Source organism: Montipora foliosa, chromosome 8 (assembly GCF_036669935.1).
Source record: "Montipora foliosa isolate CH-2021 chromosome 8, ASM3666993v2, whole genome shotgun sequence".
NCBI lineage: Eukaryota > Metazoa > Cnidaria > Anthozoa > Scleractinia > Acroporidae > Montipora > Montipora foliosa.
In genome coordinates this window covers 46,416,896-46,426,895 of record NC_090876.1, presented here as the reverse complement: position 1 = coordinate 46,426,895, position 10,000 = coordinate 46,416,896, and the positions used below count along the sequence as shown (strand labels likewise).

General features: G+C 38.2%; 1 protein-coding gene across 3 annotated transcripts in view; it reads left to right on the top strand.

Annotated features, from left to right (window-relative positions):
- Positions 1-247: 247 nt before the first annotated feature.
- LOC137967652 (NLR family CARD domain-containing protein 3-like) overlaps positions 248-10,000 on the top strand; it is a 43,002-nt gene continuing 33,249 nt past the window's right edge. The window contains exons 1-5 of one of the 3 annotated variants that reach the window (XM_068814178.1): positions 248-515; positions 3,894-3,979; positions 5,955-6,116; positions 8,574-9,236; positions 9,805-9,993. In XM_068814178.1, coding sequence (XP_068670279.1) covers positions 6,110-6,116; positions 8,574-9,236; positions 9,805-9,993 — 859 coding nt within the window. In that variant the 5' untranslated portion in view covers positions 248-515; positions 3,894-3,979; positions 5,955-6,109. The remainder of the gene's footprint in view (positions 516-3,893; positions 3,980-5,954; positions 6,117-8,573; positions 9,237-9,804; positions 9,994-10,000) is intronic. The other 2 variants (XM_068814180.1, XM_068814179.1) reach the window with 2 other exon arrangements.

The following is a 10,000-nucleotide window of genomic DNA, read 5'->3' as shown; positions in this document are numbered from 1 at the left end:
ATTGACAGTTGAAATTTTGAAGAGAAATGACTGACTTTGCCGACTCTTAATCTAGAAACTGGGCAGTTGCGGTTGAATATTGGGCAGTTTCGGTTGCCGCTCAGCTTAATTTCATGTTTTTATTCTTTGTAAATCGTTGCTAAGGTCGTCGTCATAGGTTCCTTGTCACTAGGACAGTGTCTTTCAAGGGAGGGGGTAGTGTAGCGACTGTACCCCCCTTAGGAAAAGCTTGTGTACCAGTCCCGCGCAAAAGTTAGTGTTGATGTCGGATTAAACCAGAAAGAAACTACTCGTCGCTGTGTTGTATTAAGGCTCGTTACTGGTATTTTTGGTCGAGATATGGAACCATCACAATATTGTTCCTTGTGGTGTAATTTTTGATTAGTTTACCCATATTGTAGTTAAGCTTGCAATCATGGGGTAGCATTAGTATCTTCACCGGACGAACGTTGTGAAGGCGTAGCCATTTGCATCTTATAGCGCTTTTTCGTGGGGAAACTGAAAAGACAACGAAGGTAAGACTGTCTCCTTTCCACGATTCATCGATCCCCTCGTTAATCTCTTATTACAAAAGGGAAAAACAGATCGCATTGATTTGATTATATGTATTACAGACTGGAATGTTCAAAAGTAAGTAATTCTTACTCTATAAAGTAACTTCGATTGTATTTAAAGTCAGCTGCCTTTTATGTTCCCCATTCCTTGTCGAGGTACAGGCATATGCCATGCCGGAAGTCAGACAATTGCTCTCTGCAAGGACCAGCTAGAAGAGAAAATGTTTACCTTTTTCATTTATCATGAGCCAAGAGTGCATGCATTTATGAATTTGAGATAAATGCTCGAAGATAACAGACAACCAACTGTAAATAACAAACTTTGATTGCAATTATTACAAAAACACTGTGTGATAATTCCAAAACAAGTTTTTTTTTAGACACCTTACTGTTGGTTTTCAAATTAAAATCCAAATGCACCCAAGATTTCCATAGCTCTATGTGCACAACATTTGTATATGTAATAGTACTCAGTGCTGTCCAGTTTGAAAATAAATGGACAAAGAAATACTGTGGAGCAACAGATGATTGTAATTTGATTGTGCAACATGATGGGACAGGCGTTTTTTCCCTCTATTATAATATTTTCCCCAATTTCCTGCTGTTAGCGGAGTTATGTTCCCACAAGTGTGTTTCTGTGAAGCATACAACAATCAGGTAGATTGAAAAATGCTGCTCGAATAAAGATTTGGAGTCCAAATTTCCTGGAACATAGAGGATATACAATGCCATAAATTGGCATGACACACTCCACTGGAAACAGCCGATTTGCACATTCTGATCCATTTCATCATCTCTTAGGAAATGGCATGCTTTGTATCAAACGCAAGGGAGTATGACGCTGCAAAGCAGCTTTCTGTGACAATGACCAGGCCCATGTTTATGCCATGCTCAAAGAAAATCGCTTAATAATAAAATGTTTTTAATCCACTCGAGTGGAAAAGAGAGGCTATAATCAACAGAAATGTTAGCAGGTAGTATTTACAAGCCAGCTGTACAAGGCCATAGATGAATGCAAGGTTACTACTGCCCTGTTTTTAGATCTTAGCAAGGCATTTGTAAGCATACGTCATGAAACATTGAAGAAACGTTATCTAGGCATCTCTGACAATAGGCTCAAATGGTTTGCTGGTTAGACTGGAAGAGTACAACATACACGTATCAAGACCAGGTCTTCATTGTCTGATTTTCTGGTAATCAAGCATGGCATTCCACAGAGTCCATTATTCAATCTCTATGCCAATGAGCTACTGCCTGTTTGTGCTCACTGCAGGATATGTCTTTTTCTAACAAGAACATAGACAGTGTCATGGAAGACCTCAAGAGCAACCAAATGCACCTTGCCTCATGGTGCTGTACAAATTGATGAACAGAGCTTTCATTAGAAGCCGGCAACCGGCGAATTTTGCCGCTACTCCTTAACTTATCACCGCCTACTTTTTCGATAAATTACACCATTGTTACTGTTTCACTTCAATCCATTTTTATTTATTTTAATTCAATGAAACAACTAGAATATCAAGGAACCTCTTGCTGTATGTTTTGCTCCCTTTTGGACATTAGATATTTTTATGAATTCCTAGTTATTTGCACTTGCCTTAGCCATGCATATGCACCCTCCAGTGCGATTATTTGGATCGTTAGAGGAGAAAGACTGGTGCCAAATGATGCCTCAATCACATTCACTACGCCCTTCCGGTTTTCCATGTGCTGTTTATTAAAAATTGAAGACACAACAAGAAAGCGGGCAGCTGGAGGCGATATTTTGTCGTATTTCAACAAGAGATCGAGGATGCAACAAAAATTGTCTTCTAACTTGGCTATGAGCAGCTACATGTACAAGTTGTTGCGGGAAATGCCATTTCCGAGCTCGTAGATTTCAAAATTTTCTCAGGGAGTATGTCACTTCCCCTTTCTTGCCACTGCCGCCTACTTCACAAAATCAGCCGCTTACTAAAAAACTTATTGAAACCTCTGGGCGAAACAAGATTATGTGTCTTTGGATTACTTCACAGATGCTTAAACAATTAAACTGTCATACCATCCATCATGTCCATATACATGTAAAATATACATGTAAAAGCAGCTTACCATTGTGGATACAGTTGATGAGGTGCACAGTGACCATGTACACTATAGGTGGATAAAATAAATTTTTAAAAATCTTTTAGGTCTGTGTAAGCCTGATGGTAATGTTTTCCAAAATCAGAGAATTAATGTCAAAGACTTTGTAAACAGTGCTACAAGTTTAAAACAAGCTTTCTTATTACAAATAATGAAATAAAAAATTCCATAATAAGCGAAAATTTAGATTTAATGCGTAACAGAAGCACTGCAAAAACATAGTTCAAACACTTGCAAGCAAAGATCTATCTAGACCATCAAAACATGTTCAAGGTGTTTATTTAAAGAACATCTGACGGCACATCTCGACCAAGTGTCTGTTTGTAAGAGTAACTTGCAAGCAGTGGACAGCTTCTTTTTGTCAAAGGCTGTGGATGTAACACTGGCAGCCATATTGGCTACACTGTAGAAGAAACTTCATAAAGAAATTTTTTTGCAGGAAATGAGAAGTTAAGGATAGAAGGGATTTCTTAAATACACTCAGGGAAAGAGTGCTCTGTACATCGATACTTATTATTCCATAACCTTGTGGTAGATTGAGAAAAATAATGATTTGTTAAAACGTTCAATGCAACTAGCAAAAAGAGTAAAATTCTTAAGATTTCTTTATGAATAACTCGTTCTCTCAGAGACTTGTACAGAAAGTAGGTTTTTAAGATAGTTAGGACAAAGGTTATTTACAATCTTGTAATAAAGTATCACTTTATGAACAGCCCTTCTTGACCTCATTTCTTCTCAACCAAGTTCAAGGGCAAGGTGATGCTTACTACATGTAGTTCCTTTAATAGCCCCGGTAACAATTTTAGCAGCCTCGTACTGGACATATTCGAGGAGATCACATTCGCTTTCGGTACATCCACCCCAAACCACATCCGCATACTCCATCACAGGGCGAACGAGAGATTTATAAAGCCTTTCGAGAGTGTTTCTACTAAGTTTAAATTTTAAATCCTTTAACATATTCGCTCTCTTGCAAGCTCTCTCAAAATCGTCTTAATATACCTTTGATAGCATATATACATTTTAAGCTATAAGAAACAAATTATATCACTTTAAAAAAAAAATTGTCATTTTAGCCCCATGTTACACAAAAGTACACAGTGACTGTGCACCTCATCAGTTAAGGATTTGGGAGTGTGAGTACAATGTATATTTCACCTATCCTGTTCAGAACTTAACTCTTTTACTAATTTTGGAAATCATCCTATACTCTAGAGATGCTGTTTTCACCCATTTATCCCTGGAGCAGCCCCTATCAATGAGTGAAATGGTAGATCACTCTCAGGATTGAAAGGGTTAAGGTAAAGATAGTTTTTGAGTGGTTATTGATGTTGTTAAACCATTCATCCTTGAAGCATCCCCCATTGATGAATGACACCGCCCTGCTTTACTAGGACGCAGGAAAATCTGCAAGTCTCATTCTCAGCATTGAAAGGGTTAATGTACAAATGTATGATGTTACAGCACCAATTTTGGAAATTCTGTACCATGCAGATACTATTTTAGTCCATTAATTCATCCCTGGAGCGGGCCCCATTGACAAGTAGAATGGTATGGCATTAAACCCTTTCACCCCTAAAATGGCCATACTTAGTATTTTACTCTGTCTAGCGCCAGACGATTTTACCCGTCTATGGGGAACCCCCAGGAGCGTATGGGTTAATCACTCACTGCTGTTTTAAACCATTCATCCCTGGAGCAGCCCCTTTTGATGAGTAAAATGTCTCATTCTCAGAATTGAAAGGGTTAAGGGATACATAGTTTTTGAGTGGTCTTTGATGTTGTTAACCCATTCGTCCCTGAAACGGCCCCCATTGGCAAGTAAAATCATCTAGCGTATAACCTATAAGCCTCACTGTAAGGATTGATGGATGGATGGATGGATGGATGGATGGCTGTGGGTCTTGCAACAACCTAGATGGGACGTATACAAAACATGGACCCCAGGTCCATGGACCACCCCTGTGGACCCGGTCCATGGACTACCCTTGTGGACCAGTTCCTCATTTTGTAAACTCAATATGTTTTACAAGCAGAAAAATCTTTAGACAAAAGAGAGAAGTGATCCTGGCACTTATCTGGAAAATTGAAGTAGGAGTCCATGACTAGGAGCGAACAACTCCCATACTAAGCCTATGTCATGGTGTTTTTACAGACCAGGAGCCCATGTACTATCTATTTTTAGACTACTTTTTCTGAAAAAAGACAAGGCAATTGTGGTTTCGTGACGCTATGACGTCAAGTTAGTTTCTTGTGATTGGTCATCGGGATCCTGCAGGAGTCTCATTAGCGGGAAATTCAATCTAAAAATAAATCGATCTAAGCAATAGCCTGTTATAGACAATTATACCACCTATTGGTGGCTCCAAAGGGCTTCGTCTATAAACCGCTTTTCAAATATCAGTTTATTACATTCATCGAATCCTTCACTGGAAACAAAATAATGAGCCTAACAAATTGACCTGCTCCCAACTGAGTAGCTTCAAAGCTCAGTTTTTGGCAGAGTTGCACCGGCATCACAGAGATCATGGGTTCGAATCCCGTTGGAGCCGCTGAATTTTCCAGGTGGTTATAATTAGAGACAATTGCTTAAATTGTCCAGCTAAGTGTGAAGATCACTTCCCTCTTTCGTCTAAAGATTTTTGTGCTTGTAACTTTGCAAAATGAGGGGTGGTCCACAGGGGTAGTCCATGGACCAGGTCCATGAAGGGGTCCATGGTCCATAGGGGTGGTCCATGTTTTGTATACGTCCACCTAGATGCTAGTGTAATTGTATAAACAATAATAATTATTGTAACATCATTATAAGACAGTTATCTTTACAGGAACTGTGATTCGGAAGGTCTTTGATATTTTCAACACAGTATGAGTGATTTATATAATTGAATAGACTATGTACAGTGTACAGTATTAAATTTTATGACAAGGTGAGATATGTTTTTGCTTACACCTATTAACAACCACATGCAGAGACAGTAATAAATGGATGCGAGGCAATTTTGGGTTAAAACTACAAAATAGCCCGAAATTGCCTCACATACATGCTAGATCATATTGTAATGCAAATGAGAAAAACTAAATGTGAAAAGGGCTATTAAAACTATATGTCCTGTATGAAGTGTATGCAAGTATGCATAACAAAGAATTTACATGAAGTATCTGAAATTTAAACAGCAAGGTTGGGATGATTAATATTATGGAAGATCATTGTAGTGAAAAAGTTTGATATAATCATGAGGTACCAAGTTCTATTTTCCTTTTTCACCTCTCACTTAGGGACACAGAGAAAACAAGTCATGGATGCTTGAATGGTGGCCTTGAGATATATTACATGACAGAATGATCATCAAAAGACTTGACAAGATGGTGATCGTCAATAGAATTTTTCAAAGCAATGGAAACATGATGATGATGATGGTGTAAAGGTCAGCATGGAAGGTAAAGTGCAAGTAAACACAAAATATTGTGAGAGACTTTGAAGTGAAAATTAACTCTTTGATCAGAATGAAGTTTTATCCTTTTGGAGATGTAGTTTAGGTAGTGGGAGTGGCCGGTTAGCACATCTTGGTTTCAAACTCAAACTTGAAGTGGAACGTTCTCATTCCTTAGAGAATGTTCATTTTTGCTTTTGTTAACAATTAATTTTACTAGTGCAAACATGCATGCCAGGGACGTGCAGTCAAATACTGGTACTAATCAAATTGGAACAAAAGTGAAATACATGGAGATGGAGCTGATCGTCAGTTACATGTAATAGGACGATCTATACATTAAGTAAATAACTGTGATACCATTGGTTTTGCGTTCTCATTAGTTGTGAAATAATCCTGAGTTACTGAAAACCAAAGCTGCTGCCACATTAATTTCAATGATAAGAATCAAGGGATTTGAAAAGTGAAGGAATGACTGAGCAAAAATACTTCAAATTAAATTTAAATCACTCCATTGTGTACATGTAATTACAGTGTAGTGCCATTTTTAAAAACAGGAAAAGGGTGCTTTTGTTGTGGTTTAATGTCTTTCAGCTTGTTTAAATGTTTAAAGCTAGCCAAAAATTGGGTTGAATTTTTCAAACCAGTTAATAGTCATCAATTAACCACTGTTTGTAATTATGCGTGAAAGAAACTTGAAACTTGTGATTATTTCCAGGGCATTCAAGGTGTTCTAATCGAGAAAGGCACTTTTTTTTATCGTACGTATTGATCTTACGTGATTGGCATTGCATACAGCTGTACATGGTTCGTACAATCTTGAAAAGGTCTTGAATTTTAGTAGCCGTCTTGAAAAGTCCTTGAATTTGTTTAAGTCCTTGAAAAGTACTTGATTTCTTTATTAGGTCTTGAAAAGTCCTTGAAATTTTATTTAGTAATTTGTTTATGCCATCACTTTTCTGAAAAGTTAAATGATTTTGCTGAGAAAATGTGTCCATTGACTGCTAATATCTAATATTTTCATGTCATAGCGACGGAAATACATGCAGGAAAATTAATGGTCGGTGTAATACGTGAGCGTGTACATGAAGCAAAATTTCATCTTTGCCTGAATTTCATGCGCGTTAAACCAGGCCTCTAAATGTGGGGTTGTCCGCCACATGCGTTTGTTTTCAGGGGCTTCGTGATCAATGGTGTCTAGTTTAGGGAAGATTTTTTGCTTTCCCTTCGTTTGCAAATTAAATGAGCCATGGGCAAATGTGTATTCAATCGTAAATGGTTAAGTGATGCGAAGTTTAGCAGGGTAAAACAATTTAAAGGTGACAAACACAAGGCCATGGGAGAAAGCGCCTTGAAGTCTCATATGAAAGGCGAGAAACACAAAAGGAATGCTGGTGCAACTTCAAGTTCCACTCAATGTGTGCTAATGGCTACATTTTCACGTAACGGAGCTAGTTGAAGTTTTGATCAAAGCTCGGAATCTGGCCCTAGTTGTGCGGAAGCGAATAACGACAAATTTTTTGTTCCTCCGCCACCGTCAGCAGCAGATGCTCAGTCAACAGTCAGCAGATGATTTCAGTGTCAAAGCTGCAGAAACTGGGCAGATGACTCTTGTCACTAAGTCCAATGCTCTTAGAAAGGCAGCCAAAGATAAGACTCTTCAACTGCAAGACGTTGAGGACAAACTAAATGGAAAGTTGGAAGCTCTAAAACGCTGCTGAAACATTTTGGTATCATTTTTGTTGAACTAAAATTATTTCTGTACCTCACTTTCCAAAATGTCGTTTCAGAGACTAACGTCATCAACCATGGCTGAATTATTTACATACCGTAAATAGGTTATGAGTGAATTGAGTGTTTTAAGTGTTAAAAGGGGTACCAAGAATGTCGATTTAGTGAATAAAACTGAGTCCTTGAAAACTAGTTTTTGTCCTTGAAAAGTCCTTGAAAAGTCCTTGAATTTTGTTTGTTTGAAGTTGTACGAACCATGGCTGTAAATGTACATGTAGTGGGGGCACTTGTTAAGTAAACGTATTAATTAAGGGAAGTAGATGGAGAGGTATAGGGGGAAGAGCAGGAAGTACTGAAAGGGAAGGGAAATGTGGATCGAAGAAAGACACAGGCCACTTGCTACAAAAACCACCAATCTGTGAAATGGGCCCAAATCACCGAGTCACTGCCCCGCCCACTTTTGTTAAACATTTTTGATGAAATTCCTTTCCCACAGGCTTAAGGTGTGCTATAACAACCACAACAATGGAAAAACACGTTTTCAAAATTTATCTCTGTTTTCTTTGGCAATCGCAGAAAAATGTTGCTCAAAGAAAACTGTGATGAAGTCTTGAAAGCTCCACCGAGAGCATTTCCACAATTATAGAGTCACTTACTTTGCTCCAAATTTGTTCATAGCAAATATAGAATCTAATAGATGATAAACGATTTTGCTTTGTTTTTTAAATCTTAGGTGGAAAGAAAGGGAAACTTTGTTTGCCTGTCCTGGAAGACTGTTATGGCATGCCCCCACAGCTCAAAGTCAAGCCACCAAAACTGAGTGGTCTTCAAAGGGTCAGCAAACCCTGGGGAAGTGTTGATCTGCCAATTGATATTTTGCTACTGACAGCGGAGGATTGTGAGTTCTTGAGTTGTTACTCGTTTCTGGGGCAACCTGTCAAGAGTTACAACATGGAAGTTGGTACGATATATTTTGGATACATTGGCACTGATCAAAATCAGCTTAAGGTTGCATTAAAGACATGTGCTAAAGGTTCTGTAGTCCCAGGGGGATCTTCAGCAGCAGTAAAAAATGCAGTCAGGGTCTTGAGGCCAAAGGCTGTATTTTTGGTGGGAACTTGCAGCGGTTTAAGCTCGGATAAAGTCAAACTAGGCGATGTAGTTGTATCTGCCAAGTTGACAACACCGGCTGGATTCAAAATTCCAGTGAGTTCACATCTTGGTGATCTTGTTAGAGATGCACCCTTTGGGTGGGTTGCTCCTTTGGAAAATCCAGATCAATTGGAAGTTAAAGTACATTGTGATGGTGATATTTTGAGCCAGGCAGAGTGGTGTAAAGTTGCTGATCTTCAAAAACAATATCCAGAAGCAATTGCTGTAGAGACAGAAGGGGAAGGTAATAGTTTTAATAACGAATGGAAATAAACCCTCAACTGTTTTGTATTAAGATAAATCCAGGAAAAATCATAAAATTATTAAATTCTTTTACCTCTCTAATCTATCTGTGAATGAAACGTTAAAAAGCTTTCCAAGGAAATAATATTATTAAGCTATGTATTTGCTGAATGTTTTTTCCAATAACCATGTAATGAAGGTTCATAGAAAGGTGATATCCAAGATTATTTGAGTGTGTTAATGAGACAGCTTTCATTGAAATGCATTATTTCCAAGGTTGAAGGTTTCATTTTACTATGTTTTGGTAATCAACATGTAATACAAATCATACCGTGTTTTTAGAATGGAAGAAATTGTCACTTTGAGGAGTACATGTATTTCTAAAACCCTGGTACATGTAGTTGTAGATATACATTATTTATGAGAAGAACAGAATGGCTGTCAAGTGCAAGACTTAACTAGCTGTTACAAGGATTGACTAGGAGGTATGAAGCAACAGAGTGTTGCTGGAAGACCTTTCCCTTAAACCTTGAAGCTCTGATGTTAACTCCCTTCGTCCTTAACTTCAGGTGTTTTTGCTGCAGCCTATGATGAAAAAGTTGAGTGGGTAATAGTAAAAAGTGTGGCAAGTTTTGTGAATCAAACTCAGCCATCAAGGAGTGAGTGGATGTCTTTTGCAAGCACCATGGCAGCATCTGTTGTAGCAAAAATGATCAGTGACCCTGCTGTTTTCAAAGATTGGCCGCACTGTAACCAAGGTAAACT